Source organism: Scleropages formosus, chromosome 13 (genome assembly GCF_900964775.1).
Source record: "Scleropages formosus chromosome 13, fSclFor1.1, whole genome shotgun sequence".
NCBI classification, from domain to species: domain Eukaryota; kingdom Metazoa; phylum Chordata; class Actinopteri; order Osteoglossiformes; family Osteoglossidae; genus Scleropages; species Scleropages formosus.
Window position 1 is genome coordinate 23,965,579 of NC_041818.1, and position 24,343 is coordinate 23,989,921.

General features: G+C 46.1%; 1 protein-coding gene across 3 annotated transcripts in view; it reads right to left on the bottom strand.

Moving 5' to 3' along the window:
* The window catches only part of diaph2 (diaphanous-related formin 2), a 313,996-nt gene that overhangs the window by 221,855 nt on the left and 67,798 nt on the right, over positions 1 to 24,343 (bottom strand). For all 3 annotated transcript variants that reach the window (XM_029257260.1, XM_029257258.1, XM_029257259.1), the window contains exon 7: positions 10,986 to 11,125. In XM_029257260.1, the coding sequence (XP_029113093.1) occupies positions 10,986 to 11,125 (140 nt within the window). The remainder of the gene's footprint in view (positions 1 to 10,985; positions 11,126 to 24,343) is intronic.

The window sequence follows — 24,343 nt, forward strand, 5'->3', positions numbered from 1 at the left end:
CCCACCCTTCTCCATGGCCACAATGGCATCCGTGCTGTGTGATTAGCACCCCTCGCACCGCTCTCCCTGCTGTCAATAAAAACCCAGACACATGGAGCAATTTGCTGCACGAAGGGGTCATAACTCAATGATCTGCTCCCCGTACCCAACGACAATTTTGCAGCGCCGCTGCCTGTATATTAAAGTCATTTGTATTGACAATCAGTGTCAGAGACCTACCGCTGATTAGGCATGATGTGAACTAGCCCCTGGCAAGGCGATGGGGCGTGGAACGGGGTGGAATAAGGTATTCTCCCATCCACCGTTAAATTTGCGGAGAATTACAAACGCTCCCAAGGCCTGCTACATCATTACTCAATATTCATTACCAGGAAACCAAACCCAATTTGCAACTTATTACCATTTGCTGTACAGTACATTATAATGATCTGCTTTGTTAATAAAACAAAACAGCATAATGCTGAAAATTTATAACTGTCTGCTTACTGAGAGCCAGTGTTCCCGGGGCTTTGCAGCAGCACATTCCTGCGCACACAGCAACGCTTCCAGTTCCAAAGCAATAAAACAGAATCTTTCCAAAACAGCAGCCTTAGCATCACCATCAACAAAAACAACAAGTACAGCAACAGCAATAACAGCCACAACTACAAAAATCAAGATTTACTCAATCCAGTATGGATTCAAGCCTTTGTGTAAGTAATCTGAACAGTGATACAGGGGGGTGAGGTTCGATCGTGGTGGAGTGTAATTCACTCAATCAATAACTATTGTTTATTTAGGCTCATAACTGCTGTTCTGAACAGTCTCATGTGAGCATGTGTGTGAAACAATAACAACGCAGGTTCCACTGAACTCATTCCAGTGTGGACGCCCACAAGGCTGGGTGGAGTCCCTCTCAATTGTCCAGCAAATGGAGCGAGAAAGCGTGAAAATCGGTCTCCAGCAAAGGAGACACACCTTTAGACAGGACCAACTGTTCGCGGCTCTGAGCAAACAGTGCAGACAGCTCCGAATTCATGTCCATAAGGCCTGGAACCATAATGTTGAATGGTGCAAAAGTGTGAAACACACACAGGAAAGCGCATGCGTGCACGCGCGCGCACACACAGAAAAGCAGGGTGTTCCCAAGACGAAAATGACAGCTGAAGGAAGTCGCACTAAGTTGAAGAGGCCTCCCAAGAGTGTTGTCTCGGGCTTTTATCAGTCAGAGGTGCGACTCTGTAGCTCGCTGGGGAATCGCCGACACTGGCTCAGGGGCCCGCGGTGCCGGCGGCGACGCTGCAACAGAGTGTGGCGTCGGTGATGATGAGGAGGCTGAAGATGAGGCCTATGTGTTTCCTGTCTTGGCAAACATCCAAAGACTTCATTATCTAACTTTGGGGACTGGGTGTAGGGGTAAGGGGACTTAGGGATTTGTTCATGAAATATTAATGAGTTTAATACTGCAGTTAAGTGCCACCAAACTGTTACTTTCCTGCAATCGTGTACATTCCGCAGGCAAGACGGAAAAAGTCAACGCCTATATTAAGAGCCCCTTTTTTAGCGTGTTCTAATTGTAGTCATTTGACAAGGGTTTAGTGTACTTTTTGGGTGAGGGAAAAGGAGAGTTGAATAATGCAAAAGTAAAAATGTAAGCAGCTCTAACCTTTTTCAGTAAAGAAATCTTAGTTTTTGGTGTTAAATAAAGGTATGGTACTTAACTGTTACGCTACACTCTTCACCCACACATGAACTGTCAAAGTCTGGAAAGACTGACATCTCCAGCTGTGTCAATCAAAAGTAACATTAGTCACTTCCAGTAAGCATGAAAAACATGTTCTGGACACATTCAGCTTTCCACTTTAAGTTCTTTCAAATGCCGTGCATTAAAGTGATGGAACTAACGAAAAACACCCAAAAGACAGATGAGCAATGAGTTTGGTGCTCATGTCACCTTATCGAGATATCATTTGTAAAGGCCATGTGACAGTATTCTGCGGCCCTGACCTTTATAGGACTGGAATGGCCAATCTCCATGGCAGGGTGATTCAGGAGCGCAGTGAGGACCCGTGAGGGTCTGGCCCTGGGATAGCCCCCACCTGCCGAAGGGCTCTTTTGCCCGTAGTCGTCACCTGCCCGAATGGGTGTTTGGCACAGTTATGAAATGCAGCTCCTGAAAGGTCAGAAGATGAAAGATGACTAGCAGTGAAACAGGGGCTGAGCCCGCAGAGCAGTAGTCAGTCATGTGACTGAGGTGGGGTGCTGGCGAGGTACACTGCTGCATGTGCCCCGTTCTGCTGCTAGCCGGTCATACAAAACAGAGGAAATGAGCATCAGGAGCTCACGCAAACAGAAAAGGCAAAACATGGCAGACTTGTCATCACGTGATCCGCCAGAGGCTTCAGCTTGAACCTGTGCTTTCTGGGGGCCTGAGTAGAGGGTCCTAATTAAATGTTATACTGGGAGCGGTCCTCCCACTCCCCCACACACAAATCTGATGTTCAGTTAAGCACAAAAGTAGAACAAATTTTCTTTGCTGGATAGAACAGAAAAAGATGTAGCATTAAGGTTCAACAGCCACTCAAGCAGACAAGTAACATCAGAACCAGCCTGGGTGGACAACTCTAACTTCAGGACCATCCTGGGTGAACAGCTCTAACTTCAGAACCAGCCTGGGTGGACAGCTCTAACTTCAGAACCAAACTGATTGTGGACACCTCTGTTCCAGCTGAGCAGAACAGCCAAAGTGGACATCTCTGGATATTGTTTTGGAGATGCAAAGTCATACTAAATTGCTTCTTCCAGGACTGTCAACCAAAATCTCAAAAAGCTGGAAGGAATGAGGGCCAATGGGCTGAGCTGATGTGCTTGAAGACATAAAGACATGTATGCAAACGATCCAAAACAAAGTTCTGTTCTGTGTTTTCTTTTTGAGGAACTGGCAGAGGTGATTAAGCTCAGGGAGATGGTGTCCAGGGGTGAGGACAGGGAACTGTGTGAATAATCATTGGAAGCAACAGGGCACATCTGTGAGTACAGCACCATCGGTATTAAACCAACAGAGATTGTGGGGTAGCAAAGTAGGGGATGGCCACTCTGCATAGTCCCCAGACATCTTGAATCGGACCCCCTGCCAGGAGAAAAACACCTCTGAAATTTCTAATTATCTCCAAAACAGCACAAGCCCCCCTGGCGCTCGTCGAACTAATTGGACAGAAAATGGCCCCCTCCAGAAGTGGTGGGGAATTGTTCTGAAATTGCCAAAGTGGTGATTGATCAGCCCGTTGTTTGAAGGAAAACATGCCGGCAGACATCTGTAAGCCATCTACAGTGAGACAAGCAGGCTCCATGCTCCGAGTTACGCACACCCATCTCCTTTGGTAAGCCCCTCCTATAAGTGACGGTAACGCAGAACAAAAACTGCAAAGATGCGGCTCTCTTCCTAGCAAATGTCTTACTGAGCAAGAAAATACTTAAACCCACAATAACTATGAGGAGTAACTCTACAAATTTATCTCAAGGCTGCTTGGTAACCGATTTGCTTGTTGAAAAGAGTTTGACTCTTGTTCTACTTGCCACCCATACAACACACAGCCTGCCTATTAGACCAGATCTCCTAAAAATGCCACTCTTCAGTGACCTTTCATTCTTACAGTTTTTTGTACCAACACGCCGGAGCATCCAGGTGCTACTCAAAAAAGTCATTGGTACAGCTAATAGCACGTAGAAAATCGAGGGACAGGAGGTCAAGGTGTAGCATCTATTACGGTCTCTAACTGAACTCTAATTAGTGTTAAATTTAGTTCTTATTTTACCAAAGCCTGAATCCCAGAACTGTGATCTTGTCACAGTTTTGACAAATTGACCTCAAAGGAAAAAGTTTGGCTGCCCTGCTTTTCTTGCTTTGTCCAGGCTCACAAGGATACTCCTGTTTGTCAACATATGTAGTTTAAACTGAAAACATCCCCCCACCTAAATAATTCAAATCTGGCTCCATGCGAAAGGATGCAACTTACCCTCATGGACACGTCCATTGGCATGCAAAGCAGTCACAGAAAGAGCAGTTTTACAGACATGGCCTTCCGAGTGTCCCTCGCTCACAGAAACAGTACGGCTTCATACACCCGACCCTACAGGTGCACATCAGTCACAGGGAAAGCCCAGCTACATGTGTCATGTGTGTTCTGGTCCTCTGTCAACCCCTGTTCAATACATTCACAAGTTGTACATCTGCTTAGCCCATGCTTTCCCCCCCAACATTCCCTGGCAGAGCTTCTCTCATTTCAGTTGAAAATGTTCTGCTGTTGCTCAGTCTCAAAGCAACCTTTAAAGAAAACCAGATGACTATATCTCAGACACATTCACAGCTGCATGATTTAAAAAAAAAAAAAAAAAAAAAAACAGCAAAAAAGAAGACATGACTGTTGCCTTACAACAACAGGACAAATTTTTCCTAATTAGAAAAATGTCCCTGAAAACACGGAGCAATCTTTAAATTTGCCTGGTGGGCCCATACAGAGATTATTTTATAACTTTAACAACTTGCCTCTTTCTCCTTGACAAGTGTAGGTGTCAGCTGGGGCCCGGGGGCTCAGCCAGGTCTGTAATGACATTTGGAGTCTGGAGAGTCGAGTTTTTTGCGGCGTGGCGCCGGAAAAATGACCCCGGCTGCGCGCCTCGAAATTCGTTTCACTTCGTCGCCGCGGCAACGGAAACTATTCATTTCACAGACTGACAGGTGAAGTTTTGATGGCTCTGTCCCCATCGTCGTGTTGCCACTGGCCGCCCGAAACCCTACAAGCAACCTCCACCGACCCTCATCATCACAGTCACGGAAAACTCAGTTCTGTTCTTCCTGGCAAACAGTGTTCTCATCACCCCATCTCCCAGCATTCTCCAGCGCATCGCTGGGTGAAATGCCCATGCCTGCAAGGACACCAGAATAGCAAACATCTCATTTATCAGCAACACTAATACTAACAACTAGTTCTGGCAATTGGAGCAGGTGCTCGATGATCCACAAGCAGAACACTTCTGAATCTCAATTCCAACAACTCACTTCCCTGAGGACAAGATTTCTGGCAATATAAAAAGTGGAAAAGAGGCAATCAAACATGTAGCTGAACACTGAGACACTTAATCTCCATTGTTCATCTTTGTCGGGTTGATCTCCAGGGAACCAAAAGCATCAAGGACTTGAACAAGAACACTAGCCAACACTGGGAATGACACAGTTCAAAAGGTATGGCTTCACCATGAAGATCTGCTGGCGGATTGCTACTCAATCGTTTGCTCGTCTTCAAGGCAATCCATCCAGACAGCAGCATTAACAGGCGTCCATTTGCCGTACCACCTCTTTGCCATCTGACTATAAACCCGTCTGCAAGAGGAAGGGTCCAGGGAGGCTGCCCAGGTCACAATGCACATGAGAAAGAACAGTACTCCCATCACATTCCACTGCCCATTAGAGAGGATGGGGCTCTCCAATATATACCACACAGCGTTGTGTTGTGGAACTTTTTGCCACTCAGCACTGATGTCCAGATATGCAGCCAGATGTGTGAAACAATACATAAAACGTCAGTGGCAAAATAAACTGCAGAGCCTGCAAATATGTTTCCTGTGTTAAGCTAGCGATATGCATCCAACAATAACAGATTGGCAGTGTATTCTAGTCGTGAGAAAGAAAGAACTACTCACGGTTTAGGGCCTGGCATGGAAGTTTAATTCTTTTTATTTTTCATTTTACTGGGCTTACTCCAGTCTGTTGAGGAGTCGTAAGAGGTACGAATTTGCAGAATGAATCATAGATCTTCTTATCTTAGGGTCAATGGAGCATATCCAGCCCTAATCTAGAGCATTACAACGTGTTCGCTGTTGTAGAGCACAGTCGAGATTTCACCCGCAGCTCAAGTCCCCTGCACTAATCTTCATGAATATGCACACAGCTGCTTGACAACAGCACTGTTTCAATGGAGCCTGTCACAGAAGAAGATGGCAGCCTTTGTCTTACTCGTGTAAGCCGTGTACAAGTTCTCCAGCTGCACTGAGGAAGACCTAGGTTATCCCCCTTGGTGTGCTGCCAACTCTGGCTTTGTTGAGGAGGAGAGACTGCATAAGGAGGGAGGTAGAGTAAAAAGAGAGAGAAAGGAAAAGGGATAGAGAGAATGACAAATACAATGAGAGATGTGAAGGAGGAAGAAGAAAGCAGAGCAGGGTGTAAAAGAGAAAGCAGCACGAGAAGAAAGGAAGAGCCATGACAAAATGACAGAGACATGATGAAGCAAGAAGGGAAAGAGGAAGAGGAGAGTTTTCCGTTCAAGGGAACAGGATCCTCTGGCCTACAGTGAAGTGACACGAGCAGAGAGGCCGCTCCCAGGAGCTTGTGGCAGATCTGGGTAATAACCGAGGGGGGCATTTAGACACGGTCAAGCACACCTGTGACCACCCGTGCCTCAGAGTCGCCATGGGCTTTGTTAGCTCCAGTTCTTCTCCACTGCCTCCGACACCAGGCAGCCTGCTTCACAGTTTCCAGGAAGAAAAACATCCGCGAGGTCTGTGTCAATGTTTCAGAGCTACGTCTGTTTCGCCGACAGCCGAGGCACCTCGCTCCCTCCTGGGTCTAATACAGAGAGAGAGTGAGAGCGCTGCCAAAAATGCGCAAAACAACACCTGAGAAGCAGTCCCTACATCCTTTGTTCTATTAGTTTTAAAAAGATACACAGTCGCCCTGTCAGCTTCATGCTCACTTCCGTCAATTATCGGTTTACCTTAATTTCATAGTTCCTTCCTCCTGCCTCGGACCCGTGTGTCAGAACTTCACACGCTCTAATAAGCCACATGGGCACGTACACAAACCAGTGTGTGTAAAGCATGAGAAAAAGAAACAGAACAAACAACCAGAGACAACTTGCTGACTGCATCACTTCTGCTCCTGTCTTAACAGCCATGACCGCGCTGACCCCCACACAAAGATCCAGGGCTGTCAGCTCAGACCCCTAAAAGTCGAAGCAGAAGGCAGCAGTCCTGCCAACTGCGACAACTCGCACATAATGAAAACTTGGAGCGGGCAAGTTCAGTATCTGAGAGCCGGCACATTCGATATGGGAGTTGCCGGTGAGAGCGGGGAGAGAAGAGAGGAAATACTGTGAGCTTAGCAGAAAGGAACTCCTAAGCCAGGGCCTTCAGTGCTCACAAGTGAAAGCTGACATGTCGAAGCCAGTGCTGTCTTCCTTCTTACTGGAAAAAGAATTGACGGGGAAACAGTGCAGGTGAGCAGCACTGAACCCCGCCAATGGGAGGAACAAAGAGCAGAGAAGAGAGAAGGCAAAGCAGCAAGGCGACAAGCTGTGTGTACATCTGTGGCCTCCAAGGCAGAGACATCGAATTACTTCACCTTCTGCAGTGAGAGTCAACCAGGAAAGGTCACATACATAAAGACAGTGCAATGTGTTAAATCCAAGGGGTAAATTCAGTTGAAGACGCGGTTTCAAGAAAGTTACCAAAACAGAAGTTGACTTTGTTACGTACATAAAACAACTGAGTGCATCAGAAATAAAGGGCTCCGTGTGCAAATCATTTAGTGGGAGAGAGGAAAAGGAATAGTTACTGGACATTTTCAGCACAAGGGACAGAGGAATCAGGAGAGCAGAATCTTGGGTGCGGGTCTGTGGACGCCTCAGGCGACGCCATCTGCGTGCAGATCTGCGCGTAGATCTGCGCAGGCTGTGCCGAGCACACCTGTGTGGGAGCGCCCTGGAGAGGCACACCAAGCCCCCCGCCTCTTCCCCCAGCCACCTGGGCAATGGAACAGGTGCGCAGCCCAGCCAATTAAACTATTACACAAACACAGGCCACCGGGAGGAAATTAGCTGTCTCCATCCAAACGGGAGCCGGCGGCAGCAGGTGAGCCAGATAAACACAGTGATTATGAGTCTCCCTTTTCTGCTGATTAGAGCGAACGAAGCGGCCGGACGCGAGCGCGCGAGGAAGGCGGCGTCTGTGAAATCTGAGCGTGCTGCTAATTATCTCTTCCACTGGGGGAAACTTCGCCAGGAAGACCTTTCCACAGCAGACACCCTGCGAGTTTCAGAACCACAACATTTTATTCTTCAAACAGTTACTTGAGCACCCAGTCTGAGCTTTCATCCACTGTACAGCAGTCACAAATCCCCCTCCATGGATGTAATCTGATCGTGTAATGAACTGATAACGGTAGGCCGTTTACAGGTACAACAGCGGGCCCCCACCCCCGCCGGATCTCAAAGTGGCAATCTACCACTCATCCACATTTTACCTAACTATACTCTTCACGGTGAGTGTGTTAGTAAGGTTGCTCAGACCTGGTACCCAGCATTCTTGGAACTGCTGCCCACTCCATTAAGCGCTTCTCATGCAGATCAAACATACAGCTCAATGACTTCTCAATCCTCCTCCCGGCATTTAGAAATATTATTCCACATTGATCTCTGTTATTAATACAAAAGGCAGCATCACTTTCCCACGTTGTACTCGGTTAGACGGAAAATCCTCTATCTGGGCTAAAACGTGTTCCTGCGAATCAACATGAGGACACGTCACGCAATTTAATCGAGTTGGGGAGGGGGGGGGGAAATCGGGTGGCATGCAAATTCCAAACAGGCCGAATGGCACGAGGTGAACAGGCTTTTTAGATTAAACTGGGAGGGTCCAGTGTGGTTTCAAACCAATTTGTCTCCCCAAAGCGAATTGCAAAATGCAAATATCAACCATTTGTCTCCCGGGTCCCAAATAAATTGTACGACTGCCATTTAATCTGTGCAACCTTTCCTAATCAAACCTTCTCTTTTCTCCCTGCTACAGAATTTGCTTTCTGATTTATACAGAATAAAACCTGCTATAAAAGTTAGGAGATCGACACACAAACTATCCTGACCAACAGAGACTGAAAGCAGGGTACTGTAGGGCTGAACAACTGAAGGGCTTCATCGCCAACAGACCCAGAATCAGACAAGAATCTGCTTCTTCTGGACCAGGGGCTGGATGCAGTGCTTGGTGCTGTCTCCTGACTCAACTGTACTGCAAGAATCATCCTTTAGGGTCCACACAGGCTACTAATGAAGCAAGAAAGCAACAAAAAAAATTTGTTAAATAAACATGTTAAGTAAAATCTTACCCAACTCTCGCCAGTGTTATGAATATGCAACACTTTGCTGCCTTTTCTCAATCCTTTTCGTAAACTCTTATTAAACACCCTAAAGTGTCTAAGTAAAGGTTACATTACCATAGAGCGAGTGGAACTGGGAGCGACAGCTCGTGCTGCCTGTGTTTAGTGATCCGTAACTAATGTCTGCATCTATATTAATTGAGAGAAGGGGGAGTTGGATGTGTCCCCTCAGTTAGCGTCCACTTTGAAAGAAACCAGGGTGTCTCAGGGGAAGGTCCGAGGGGTGCACAGGTTCCCTCGATGGACGGTTACGAGGCCTTGACCCGTGGGCAGTGGGCATGGTGGTCAGCAGACCCGAGGTCAACACTTTGATTACACCCAGAGGGCGGTCTCACTCTTCCTGGACCCCTTGGCGCGGACTGCCCTTTCTCCGGGAGGTTCGCTGACGTGGGTGACCAATCTTCACAGGACACCTGCTGCCATGGAGGAAGTGCAACACCTCATTCTTTATTCTCCAAATTGCTTTTCGCTTTTTCCTCAAACAAAGCTATTTTAACTCATTTTCGGTGATTAATGAACAAACAAGCGACAGGTAAACAAGTCCGGATAATGGCCTCTGCCACCGGTCAATGTCAACGACTAGATCCAAAATAAACAAACAGCATCATTTAACTTAATTAAAACAACAGCTTGAGAGGACACCTTCTAGGTGGAGCACTGGCCTGAACCTCATATTACTCCCTATTCCTTTCTTCTCATCAGTGGGAAAATTTAGAAAAGCTTAGTTTAGCTTACTGGGGTGAAGTTGGGCCCGGGAGAGTCAGGAAGCAGGGAGGTGTTTTCTAAGATGTATTAATTTCTTGCAAGAGCAGGACAGCTGTGCTGTTCTGCAGGCACACCATCGCATAGGGACCACACACTGTGGGCCATTACCTCCCAAGTTGCCAAGCACGTAGGGTAATGGTGCCAGAATCGCTGGATTGAGTAACTGATCCACCAGGGACTCAGGTAAGCGTACCCCTCCCTGTGCCACTGGGGCAGTGGACTTAAAAAGGAATAGTCTGTCTGATGACCACTTTATATGCAGCGTTCATCGATTCACATTAAGTAACATCTTTCCGACCGTGCGGCGGTAAATAATTGAGGGGGTCTGCTGTCACCGAGGGTACCTCTGTGCCACTGGGGCCAAATTAAACTCTGAGATCCCAACTTGATGTAAACGGTGGACTGTGCAAGGAAAGAGGGCCCCTGCACCGCTGCTTGGTCTAATTACAATCGAGCAGAAGTAGAGACATCAAAGCTCGCAAAAAACCAGCACAGAAATGGGAAATTGTTGTAAGTACCATATTAACCACAGTCCAACAACAAAAAATGTGTGCTTTTAAAGGAAGACAAAAAAGGAGGATGGTACATATTAAAGAAAAAGCACCTTGGGGAAATACAGCTCACCTTCTAATGTGTCAGAGAGTGGATCTATCTGGGCCCTACGGAAGTTAAACTGACAGTTTTGAGAGCGACCGCTATATGAGTCAACACCCGGGGGGTGGGGTTCGTTATGGAAATAGTCACTACATACTGGTTTCCTTGAATGGATGAGGCCTTGAACATGTCCACTGGGCATTGAGGTGGGACTACTTTTAGACAGATAATGCCATTACACAATGGGTACACAAGTGTAGGTAGATTAAAACTATGAGTTGCTTTGGAGAAAGGGATCCGTTAAATGAATAAACGTAAATGTAAGGAGAGCAAAGAGGAACAAGCAGGTAATGAAGACTGAGATCAGAACCTTAAAAACATGAACAGGCCAGGTGGGACCTGGTAGAGCGAAGGACCAGGAGGGGCTGAGAGAGCTCTGTACCTGACCGGGTTGCTCGTGAGGGATACCCGCAGGGATTCCAGGCAGTTGAGGAGCTTTTCATCAGTAATGCCGGAGCGCAGCTCGTGGACATACTCCTGCGATGACAGCGTACACTCATGCTTGCTGTTCCTTAGGCCGCCCTGCAGAAACAAATCACAGAGAGGGAGAGAGAGTGAGCAATCCGGGCTCTTGTTCCGAACAGCTCCCAAAGCAGAGCCTCCCCAACAGATGCGCCACTAAAGGAAGCATGAGAGAAAAGCTGGAGAGCAAGGAAAGGGTTCAGCGAAAGAGGCTGCAAAGCCTGGCCTTCACAAGCACATAGAAACCTCATTTCACTTATGGACTTCTGGAACCAGTTCTTTTCCTGGCAGGCAACAGGATAAACACTTCCCTGATATCAGGGCCCAAATCTCGATAAGAATGCACACAGTGCTTCTCAGGCAGCATCATTAAGACATGGGTGATGGGAAAAGTGAGCAGTATCAACCATCCACGGGGCACAAATTCTCAGGGGTGCAGGAACACATATACACCAGCTCTCTCTGGCACACGGATCAGGCGGAGGGGGTCCGAGAGATTTGGACTCCTGCTGGTCAGAATGATTGCCGCTGTCGTTGCAGTGATCTCTGTCATTACTTCAATCCAGACCTGCCTGGGGTGGAGCTCCACATCCTCAAAACCCCCCACAGCACAGAGCTGTGTGAACCGTGGGCTTCCGTGGCCTGAATTCCTTAGCCCCACACACACACAGGAACGCACACACATCCACAGAACGCTTTTCTTCTTCCTGCTGTGTCAGTGCAACAGCTTTCTGTGTTGACAGCCTTCAGCCCTGACTCAGTGTGGTTTGGTTTTGTCCACTTACTGCGAAGAGCTGTGATGACGAGGGCCACTGAAGAATGAGACCAAGGCCAAAGGCAAACATCAAGAGTGGGGTCTCGATGCGACTAGATGGCAAACATCTGACTTCGAGCAACTGAGGGACACCGTCCTGGCCCCGGGAGGTCCACTAAAACTTAACAGAAGTCCAGTTTGTCACTTGACTGGAAGAAGCAGACAATGTTTCCATCCCTTTTTCCATTCCGGATATAGTTTTTCGTACACAGGTTGACACTGAGGCCATACTACCCAACAGCATCAGTTTACTCTGAACTCTCCCACAGGCCAAAATCAATTACTGCCACCTCTCGGACCATCGGTGCCCGAGGAGTCGGACAAAGGAGCGGGACGTGTAGCCTGTCACTTCAAACTACCATTACGCTTCCTCCCCAGGAATCAGTGTTACAGTTCCCTACATGATTATATAGTGAATATGTTGTAAAGGATCTGCTTTTTCAAGAATATTAAGACTTATGCTATGCTTTTATGTATTTGTGTATTTTTATTATTAAGAGAAGCACACCAAGAAAAGTTAGGGTGGGAGTTATTGTGTATCATTCTGTATCTGTCGTTTAAAAACACTTTTCGCACTTTTTTTTTTGCGTGCATTTGTGAATTGGAAAGAGAGCCTGTAATAAGGAGCAGTGGATGAATGAATCCTCAGAGCAAACGAGAACATAAAAAGGAAAGAAAAGCTGAGGGCCAAGACAGTATTAGAAGTGCCAGGAGTATACAGCACAGGCTATAATGTGTTTATTCCAGGACCGCGCTTCTCCAGCCCACGAGTTCCACTAATAGGCAGTTTGACGGTAATCGAGGGATATTTTCACCGCACGGGGAGTGCTCTGGTTCCTGCGAGGACGCACTCGGGATGCGAAGATGGAGAGCACCGATCACGTTAGACTGGAACTGAGAAAATGACAGGGCTACGCACTATTTCTGGGAAAAATTTCATTCTCAAGGAACCATCAAAGTTCAATAATGCACAGCCCTTTTGTCTGGTAATCTCGGCAAGTCGCAGTCCTTTCCACAGAAATCTGGATCCAAAAGAAGAAGAACAAGTGTTTGTTGTTGGGTTCAGGGCCACAATCCTCCATCACTGCCATAGAGCGCTTGCGAGTACCTGTTCCCTGAGGAAATGTACGACCAAACACCGTAACTTAACACTGGCGCATTTAAGGAGGAATAACATTGGACCTCAGGAAGCAAACGTTCAAAACCGATGCCAGGTGAAGCTGCATTCGTTTGAAAGAACTAGCTATATTCCTCGGCCGTCATTCTCAATGTTTGCACGGGACACAGGAGCAGTTAGAGCTGGCAGACTAATGTACGTGATGAAAAATATGCATTTCCCAAAAAAAGCCCATCCACGATGACATACATCGGTACCTGCGCTCGGCTCAGTAAACGGCGAGCGCACCCTACAGCAGTCAATCGGCCGGGTCTTCACAGGAGGCGGTCTGTCAAAGTCCACCCGCTCACATGCGTGCCTCGCTCTTTCCTCTTGAGTGCAGACATTTCTCCTTGCTGAAGGTCAGCCTGAACTCCTTTGTGTTCTTTTATCCTGAGAAGAATGTCTCACTTCCGAGCCTTTCCCCCTGACCATTCATGACTGATGTACTGCCTTTAAATGACTCTTGTATCCTTTCAATAATTCTTTTCTTCCAGCTGGTTTCTCTCACCTATCACTTCTAATTCACTTTTAACATAATATTTCATACTTAATTGCATTATGAGACACTTTCTTTTTAAATCTCTTCATTTCATTCCCCAGATATTTGCATCCCTTAGGCCTCACTGTACTTGTTTTTAAACTCTTCGGAGACATGCCGTATTGATGTGCTCGCAAGGCTACTGACATTCGACATGTAATTTTTTCGTTTTTTGTTCCTCTTCTCGCAAACAGAGAAGAAAGTGAAATAATTGCCTCATTTCCTGGAATCCACTTGACACCCTGGGACAAAGTGCTGTGCGATAGTCACGCAACATGACATTGGCAGGGAAGACGGAAAGGGGTTCTGACCTTGGCGCTAAGAAACAGTTGGAGCCTTAGACGTATCTGGAGAGTGAGCTGAACGTACTCACTAGTGGAGCACTCAGGTGTAACAGCACTCCGACTGAAGTCAGACCTTTAAGAGGCTCCTTCCAATCCATTCATGGCCCACTGTACCTGGGGGGGGGTTTATGGTCATGTGACATGATTGCTCCCTGCCATTTTTCCCCCATTACACTGAGCTGAGAACACATTGCAAACATAACCTTCACTGCGCACAAAGGACACCTATCAGGCCACTACACACTGCTGCCCATTTTCTTCATCTCACGTCTTAAATAATAAATTGTGAAGGAAAAAACTGCACTTTGTGTCTGGTATTTTTCTTCCCCAGAATTTCCCAAACAGATGACTGCTCGGTCCAGCAAAGCGGCGGGCCTTGTCTTGCCTAACGGTGACCTTTAGCTCAGGACACCAGAGATACGGACTCTAACAAGCCACTTCATGACCCCCCCCATCCCAGTCGAATCGATCCTTCAGGACGATACCAACATTACAGCACAGCGCAGCACTGTAATCCCCTGGGCTGTGATTTTCAACTTCTTGTAATAAGGATTTTGCTGGCAGCATTAGAAACACAGACAAATGGTCAGTGATGAGTCAGAGATGACCCTGGTCTCACAGGAAGCGAGAAGTAGAAGAAAAAATAAGAAAGTACAGGGGATGGATGGAGGCCTTTGACCGCAGCCAAAAACCTATGAGCAGCTCAGCCGAAAGAGAACCACGTCTTAAAGAGCACAGCCCTCAGAATGCTTATTGTGCTTAGACGCCGCAGAGCACAGCTCGCATGCCATGCTGGGAAGGTGCCTGGCTTTGGGCCAAAACACACCTCTGCCCAAGCGCACAACCCCACTCCCCGAAATACTGAGCCAATCCTAAGATATGGGCTTCATCGCAGGCAACACATCCTGGCACCCACCCTACCCAGACAGCCACCATGAGCTGGGACTGGTGCTGTACGGGAATAATTAGGGAGTGATGGGAGTAGCTGATGGCACGGCTCACACTGTCAGTGCCATTTATCTCAGCGTGAGGTTGGCCTGCCAAAATGATCCTGTTAAATTATGGTCTGCAAAGTGTGTGTCACTTTAATCTACCTAATCAGATGACTTGGCACGAATATTAATGCCTCCCCCCCCCCCACCTTCATGACACAGCTAATGATGGCAATAAATAATTACCTTTCTGATTATGGTGATTATTATTACTACCATCATTACTATTGGAGTCGGTGAGTTCACTTTCCTGCCTCAACACCAAAAGGCACAACTCTGACTTTAAAAAAGAAAACCACAGAAAATCCACGTTGAAATCGAGAAAAAGAAAAGATAAAACATGCAGCCTGAATCAGTACAAGAACAGTACTATAACACTATAATGTGAAAAAATAACGTAGGGAAAAAAAAAAAAAAAAAAAAACTATAATCTTACCCTCATTGAGCTTTCTTATGTAATAATGGTATGAATTATATTAAAATTCTGCTCTCTAAATAAATGCCAAATGGTGGTGGGGGGGAAGTTTTTTTTTTTTTTTAAAAAAAAAAAAAGGAGGAATAATGAAAATTTTAATTAGTTCTTCTCTGTGTGTGATTAATGAAAATTACTGCAGCGCCACACTGATCTTTTGAAAAAGAGCACTGATACAATCTTAGCAATTAGTGCACATCAAGCAGTATCAAAGCCAAATGGCTCAAATCTTTTATTCCTTAATTTCCTGCTCATTAGAGACTGAATGACAGCTTCGTGGGGGTGGGGGTGCCGGTGGTACCCCCAGACACATACACAACAAAAAGACGCACACAGTTATACACACGCGCACACACACACACAGAGTAATATACACCGTTGTGGCATAAAGCATTTTGGCTCTCATGCAGGTCAACAGAAAAATGAATCATGAAAATGCAGACATCCAAGATCCACCTACAGAGAGATCCACACACGTGGAGGTGGCTGTCAGGGGAACAGCCATGCTAGTGTTAAACAAAGCGGTGGTGCCAAGACTGATACATCCGGGCCGTAAAGAAAACAGAACACTAACAGGCTCCTCCGCTTGACAAGCTTCTTCTGTAACCACCCATGAGCCGAGCAGTGCTGCGAAGGCCTTCCACTGCACCATCTACCATCACATCATTAACAAACGCAGAGCTTCGTACCACAATCTATGATCGAGTCTACCATGAAGAAATATCTGACCTCATTCTACCATTAAACACTACCATAAAAGTACAGAGATTCACATCATGGTCAAGTCTATCATGAATAAAGCTCAAAGCACATTAAGACTCCATTTTTCCCCACTTTGGGTTGCACAACATCGTGGAAGTCTCCTCACAAATTAAACAGACCCCCTGGGCAAGCTGAAATGGAAGCCTAGGCAACAGCCATGAAGATCACCTCTTCAAAAACATGTGAGTCACAAATTCCTGCTGGCTTTTCTTGTTTTGTTGCGTTACACTCGCAGCAGCACAGCGTGTGAATTTTACTTGCGCTCCCTATAAACACAACTGAGTGTATATGTGTTGAAGCAGATCAGGGTAAGAAGACCGATGATGGAAACATCAAGGAGGAGTTCTCTTCTTCCTGAAATAAACACCTGGTCACAGGTCCACACCCTTGAGGCCTGGTGCCCTTGCTGTTCGGCGAGGCTGGACCCTAACAGGAAGAACCGTGGACCCGGAAAGACAGGAGTCGTGAGGAGAGGGTCGGCTTCTGCACTCGGCCGGGGAAACGCATTCCGGACCCTTAACTACGTTATTTATTCATAACCTTGTTTTCTGCTGGAGGGCCGAGGGAGAGGAGAATATATTGTGTTTCAGTAAGTGAGTTTGGGAGACTTTTCAAGTCCACGGAAAGGAGATTATAGTACAATCACAACCTTCCACCTGGCAGCATGAAGAAAAAAGGCTATGACTACACCGCCATTTTCAACAGAACATCTGTCCTCCCAATTCCTGCCTTACATCATCTCAGCAGCTCACTTCTTCTAGGCTACATGAGAACATTTTCTGAACTATGCAGGTATTGATTAAAAACAACATGCAAAAAACCCCCTTACTAAACCATGATCTTCTACAACTTATAAGCAGAGTGAGTCTCGAGGTGTATCTAGACACTTCTGCCTTCATTCGAGAGTCTGACCGCTGACATACAGAGCGCCATTGAGAAGTCCCGATTCAGAATCAGCGCCATGCTCCGACTACCTTCAGAAAGAACATGACAATGGCATCTATTAATATCAGATAAAAATGCACAGATGCCTGGAGTAAGTTGGTGATTTTTTTTTTTTATAGCCCATTAAACATACAGAGTTACAACACATTTTTCTAAGATTTCTGGGACTCGTGTTTTGAATTAAAAGTGCCCCAACAGGGCTTTGAACGCTGCTGGTTTTTAACAGACATAAAGATCTTCATTTTTTCCCCGATTCCCTGAGCAAAAGTGCACAAAGAGTTCACACCTTCGCTTCTCTCAACGTAGGACTCAACTCAATGGACACTCCATCCAAAGGAACATTGCGATGGTGGTAACTTACTCATTACGTAGGTGAGGTAATGTATTTGTCCAAGGTGACTTACAGTGTTCGCTTTACACACTAAACTACTTAGAAATTTACGCAGCCGGTTACTGTTACTGCATAAATTCAGGTAAGAACGGATCAGTGGCACTAGAGAAGGAGCAGAGTTCAAACCATAAACATGCATACTGCAAGGTAACAGCCCTAAAGGCTACCTGTGTCAGCTGCCCCTCTTCAGCATGACATTTATTCCTCCACGTGAAGGAGATACAGCTGCTGGTACCTCAGTGCAGATCTGGTCTACTAGCACATGGACCAGGAGCATAGGCATGTCGAAGTGAGAGCAATGGTCCGAGTAGGAATCCACTTCACTTCTGAAGGAAGCAACAGCTTCTGCCAGCTCATCTCTTTCCCCCTGAAATTCGTTTAGCCTACTAGTGACCCCAGGTAATGCAACGAGAGTCAGCAGGAGGCCTTGCCAACTTGGGGGAACGTCCACTCATCTGACAGACCCTCACTGACGAGCCACGGATCCATTAACAACACCGTCCACCCAAGCCACAGGCTATGGTCCAGGTGTCCATCTTAGGAGCATCAAATGAACAGAGTCGGCAAAGTGAGGCTTGGGCCTACCACCCCTGTGAGACTAGGAACTGGGCCGGGTGTGCAGCCAAACCAACAGACCTGCGTTAACACAAACAGAGCCCAGAGACACTCGTTCAGAAGCCATCTCACATGACAAGTGGTCAGTGAGGAGCCAAGCATCTCCACAAATCCTGTTCCGAGGATGCTTTTGATCCAGGTTTATGAAAATATCAATAAAACATCATTTCAGCCACAGAAAGCCCTGACGCCTCTCAGAGCAGCTCTGAAATGCATGGGAAGATAAGAGGACAAAACCAACCTGTTCCAAACAACTCCAGGCTGTTTACTGATAAATAAAATAAAAACGGCAGAGATGAATCGGGCCTCCATTGGGCACAGCCAATTAATATATTAATAAATTATTTGCACATCAAAGATTTCTTCTCCAAAAGTATTTTTTTTTGTGATACGCATGGACAGACCTTGGCAAGATGTGCCGGTTAAAAAAGCACAGCTAAATCTAAGCCCCGTTTCTTTCCTGTTTGTTTATGCGTTTCAAAAAGCCATGAAATCATGAAGGTATGAGCGCGAGTGGGTATGGGTACGGTGCCCTTAATCACACATGTCAGCAAGCACATTGCACATTCCTTCTTAATAGCCACCATCATCATTCTTCTCATCATACCTATTATAAGGAACTCAGCCCAGTAGTGATATAAAGACATCAGTCCCAGGAGAGGAATTAACAATAACAGCATTGGTTAATCATTTGTAAACCATTAATGCCCAATTAAACAATACATGATGATATGACAAATCACAACTTACAGCAATCAGAAGAGAGGAACTCAGAGCTCCATGAAGGCTCGTTAGTCTCTCATTCTCCCCATCAAGAATAATGAGAGTGAATCAGCACAAGAATAACAAGCGGCATCCAAAACACACCGGAAAGCCGACCACCACTCATCAGGGGTCAGGTTTTACCCCAGTACGTTGGGGGGGGGGGGTGAAACTTCACCACGGCTTTCAAAAAAAAAAAAAAAAAAAAAAAAAAAAAACTGGGATTTGGGTTGTTCTCCAGTGTGAACCGGAAGAGTGAGACGCCAAACAAATGAGGAAGAACATCCCCCAAGACGTGTGCTGCAATTCTGGATCTGAAACACTGAAGAACACCAACTCCTTTTTTTACATATACAACTGGATAACTTTAGATGTTCAGTTGTAAAATGATCTGAACTCTTCTGACACTTACTGAGAAAGGGGACGCATTCTTTCACTAATCATGCCCCAGAACATCCTGCTACATTAAAGCAAACAAAGGAAATGTTCTCCTCACAGGCCTTTAGAACATATGGCATCATGACAGAGTTATGTATTTTTATGCGCATTTCGCAAAACTACTTTTGTCTGAAACATGATTGGGAAAGAGCAGCCATTTCTGCCTCTTTAGGGTGTGAGCGTCGACTTACCACGCCGTGGTCCACGGTGAACAGAGACAACAGTGAGAGTTCATTCTAGGAAGAGACGCTGCTGAACCTATTAAGGATTAATTAACAAGGGAGAACACAGACTGATCATAGAAAATGAAGTGAACATTTCACATACCAAGGCCGGCTGGGAAGTCAGTGAAGTGAAAGCTGTGCTTCACCTGCAGCAAATCCACAAAGTATGAATGACACTCTGTGGGAAACACCACCGCTGTGACAGTTAACATGATTTTAACCACACCAGTGGTCACTTAACAGCCCAAAATTGGACCTATCCCCTAAAATCAAAATAGCAACTACATATTGCACTGCTGACACCTGTCAAAGAACAGCATAACTGTCAAAAACTGAGCAGCTGAAAAACTGTCAAGAGTTTCAAGCAGTTTAAGAACGACTGCTCCAGAGGACCTAAACAAGCTGTCATTTAATTAAATGTACTCCAAGGTGTTTTGGAGAGCATCAAGTGCTGTCATCCAACAGTAAAAGTGAACGTGGTCTGACAAACCAAACAAAGATGATCTTTTTACCGTTCACTACAGAATAAATCAGTTCATACAAACACCATTTAGGCTGCCTCTGCAGAGATCCATTTGGGAGTTGCGCCCTAACACTGAGCAGGAACTCCTGACTGACTACCTGTTTGTCTAAAGGTGCCTAAAAAGTCAAAAAGACCTTCTCTTGCACTCTGTCAATCACATCTTTCTGTTTTTGTCCCACAAGTCGATTTGCCAGTCATTCCATTATTACCAGGTCATAGTGACCATCCAGATTTTAGCTCCAAAGTCCACGAGTGGTGTGAGGGAGCACTGAGCATTGAGGCTATGCCACCCAGACGTGGCACTGGCAGTGTTCACTCTGCAAGGGGGCGGCGACTGTCCCTGCTGAACAGAACCAACTGAGGATATCATTTAGCGAGCTTTCTGCCTTTGCACCATCAATTTCAACGCAAAGTCCTGGCAAACCGGCAGCTCCCTCAAACTTTTGAACTCGAGGCACTCGTGGGAGAGACAAGCTCGCTTGACTTTTTTGTTGCCAAGCTTCTAGAGTTCAACACAAATCCAGGAGACTCAATGAGCCACTGGATGCACACCGATCACCCAGATTGCGGTTGTTTGTTGCATCCTTACTCTTTATCTTGTGCTGATGTGTTATGCTTTGAAGCATTATTCTCACAGGGTCAGCACGAGTACACAAACTCTTCCTACTGTTTTTCCTTTCTTGTCGAAGACGTCATTCCCTCGTACTCTGAGTGGTTGCCAGGGAGACCACTGGACTTCAACACCATTAACAAATAGGAATGTTTGACTACCACTGTGTTTCAAACCTGTGGTAATTACAGCAGAATTGTCAAAATGTTTTTATTTTAGTAATTCTTTGTTCCCCCTCCATATTTTTCATTAATTATTTACCAAAAAAAAGCATTAATCGTTGGTAAATAATGAATGTGCTGCCTGCTTTATCGTGCTTGTCTGAGGACAAGAGTGGCCCCTGTCCATCAGTCACAAAGAAAAAAGAAAAGCAGAAACACTCAGCTTTGTGTTCTTACACACGCTCATCCTCTTTCATTTCTCTAATGAAAGACAAGATGTACTTATTTCACCACCAGTGGATGGAATTCCAGTCAATGGCACCCATGGCTGTCAGCGTGTGGCTAACAGTCTGAAATGTCTGGAATTCAATTAATGGGGCAATTTTAACCATCGCAACCTGCAAATGTTTTTTTGAACAGATCCTGACTTTCCGAGCGACAGACTAACTATTGAGAGAAATTGTTTAAAAACAAAGTTTTTTGTTTTTTTCTCTTCTGCCAAGGAAAAAAGAAATCGCCTAGGGCTGTCAAACTAATAAATGTATTAAACTAGTTGGATTATGTATCACAAAATATGTATGAAGTAACCAGACAACTCATGTCTGTATTTCAACTCATGCCCCATTTCTAAACAAATTAGGTTCCAGCATTGAGAAGTATTCAGTGACACTTTTGAAAAGCACATTTATAGAAAAAAATAAACCTACCGGAGCCTTCAAAATTCTACTTGTCAACAAGAATTAAGCAATATAAAATTGCCCTTCAGTTTTCAAAAGGCAAGTATCGAGGTCAAACAACCGCAGACATATTTACAGAGAAATCAAATCAATTTCTTATTTTGCCATTTTCAACATTTCTCTGTGATGCTCTCAACAGGACTGGCAGAGACTCATTCTCAGAGAGCTGTTTGCAGAGCAGACACGCAATTCTCAATGGGCCATCAGTGTTTTTGCACTAAGAGCTCCACAGTGGCACGCAGCAGGCCCTCATCAGCCACATTTCAAATTAAAAAAAAAAAAAAAAAACATTCTGTTAAGCACTAGGAGAACTGGGGAAAGCAAACACGCTGTGTTTCTTTCAACATCTGTGAGACATCCTTGTTAAGTGGACCTCAGACAGACTCTACGGTGGACAAAGCAGAGTCCTGTAGACTCATATCAGTAGGGGTAACGTGTTTGCCCGAGGCAGTAGAGAGTGGGGCCGGTGCGTGTGCAGTTTGTTTGCTCTCCCACTATGTCTCACCAAGGGGCGTCGTGTTGCCTGCCTGGGTTCCAACTTTGTGCGTTGCTTGTTGTACCCATGCGGCCGGAGTCCATCTCCAGTTTTCAATACAACTCGGTGGTTTTCCTTCTTTATTTCACTCTTTTTTCCTCCTTTTGGCTAGTTTCTGTACTCCATGACATCAGACAAGATGTTTTCTGTCCTAAAACACTCAACATGGAGCTGCCATTCTTACCATATAGGTACCACACAGAGGACAAAAAAGTGGATGGTCCGGTGACAGTGAAGAAAAAACAAACTATGTCACGTCTAATGACTGGACATCCTGTACTCCCAGTGTACCTCACGTCTCAGAGGCGTAAGGAAACACAAAGTTGGGACATACCCAGGTTGAACTCTTCAACTCCTACATGTTTCTGTCCAACATGCAGTTAAAGACCACTGAGGTCAAGCAAGACCTTGGATCGCCGAGGGTTATTCCTCTGACCCATTTCCTTCTGTGGGGCTACTTGTCAAACATGAGAGTTTGTTGACATTTTTCTTTACTTTATTATATTTTGCACTGCCTCATGGACAACTGTACAGTGAAGAACTCGTAGGAAATCTCGCACAGAGAAGACCATGCAAAAAACAAACACGCATTACTGTACCCGTCGGCCTGAGATTTGTAGAAACAAAAGCCAATTCTTCCAATATCTGTGCAATTACTCTGCTTTTACCCCAGGCTGGGGTCCATTCACGAGGAGGTGCGGTGTAGCCAGGGCTCTGTAGAACACACGGAGATCTTTAACTGGCCACGGAGAAGAACAGCTATTTGAGAATGCCCGCATCAGCAGCTTCACGCAGCAGGCTTGGCATCGCTGCTCGGACAAAGCAAGATTAATTAGCCCGCTGAGCCTTGGCCCGACGCTGCGGGGGTGTGCGCGTGGCACCAGTAGCGCTTCTCACAGAGAGGGGTACCTGGGGGGGTTCAGTCGACTCTGCGGGGTCGTGCAGAAAGGGAGATTTCAGCCAACGTTGAGTCATCCTAAATCAACAAGCTGGACCAAAATCTGTAATAAAACACAATGTCCTCCAATGCCACTGTCTGTAAACTTCAGAAACTTGAGGAAAGATTGTAGATCTTAACGCCAAAAGCAGCTGTTAAGTTCCGTTAGCTCGGCAAAATGGAGTCTAAGAAGCAGGCCGACTACTTATCTCCAACACTGCACTGAGTACCACCCTTATGGATAGGAGGACACTTTGCCAAAAAGCTCTGTAACGCATCAAAAATGTTCACTTATTTCGTTTTCTGTTGCAGAATGCATTATCGGAGTGAGAAAATGGCAACTTGTAATGGTTTAAGTGTGAGCCCCATCAATAAGGATCAACAGAAAAAGTTTTATGTTCAAATCATTAGTCAGTGTAAATGTGAAATGAAGGCAAATTTATTTCAGATTTGTGTGGATGTGGCTTTCATGTAGTGAGGACCTGTGATAACAGGTGACAGTAAAGTTGCGATCTGTTCAGGGTCATACTGGGACACCTGTAATCACCTGATAAGGAGAGGAACAGACAGACAGACAAGAGTAAGACAGGCGGTTTGCGGGTCCAAACCCTCGGCCTAACGGTGGAGCTGCCAAGTTACAGAGAGGAACCTCTGCAACGCACCTCCAATACAAAACTGCTTCTCGGTGCCAGGAGAAGAAACAGGCGGGACCTTCCGCCCATATTCGGACAGTCGTGCTCTCCGAGAACCGGGCGCCCCGTAACCCAGGTGTGGCACATGCTTGCTATGCCTAACCCTCCCGTAGGGAGGCAGAGCCAGCCTGAAAAATAGAGCGCCTAATGCCTGCAGATAGACACATCCATCATGGGCCTCCTGGCTGGTCCGCCGGCTGCCTTTCCGCACTGCTCCTGCTGCCGGGAGACACGGGTGCGACGCACTTCATTAGGAAATCTTAAAACGAACACAAAGAACTTTATTACAGCACTGCTGTATGTTACCTCTCCTCTCCTCTCAGGGTTTACTCTGCGCTCCTGCTTTTAATTCACACGGCTCTGCTTCCCAGTGGCTCCTTGGAGAATCCAAAGCCTTTCTACATTGTTTAGCATGACGTGAGAAGTGCCCATCCGCTGGCACCGCCCACTGAACCATAGCCACCAGTGCCCCAGGGGCTCCGCACAACAGGGAAGGGCGAGGCCCCTTTAACAAGGCTCAGCAGGCATGCCAGATGGAACTGATGAATGCAACCAGTAAACCCAGCAAAGTGCCAGGCCTCAGGGCATCTCCCCGGTGAGGCCAGTTCCTGTTCCCCCGTTCCCTTT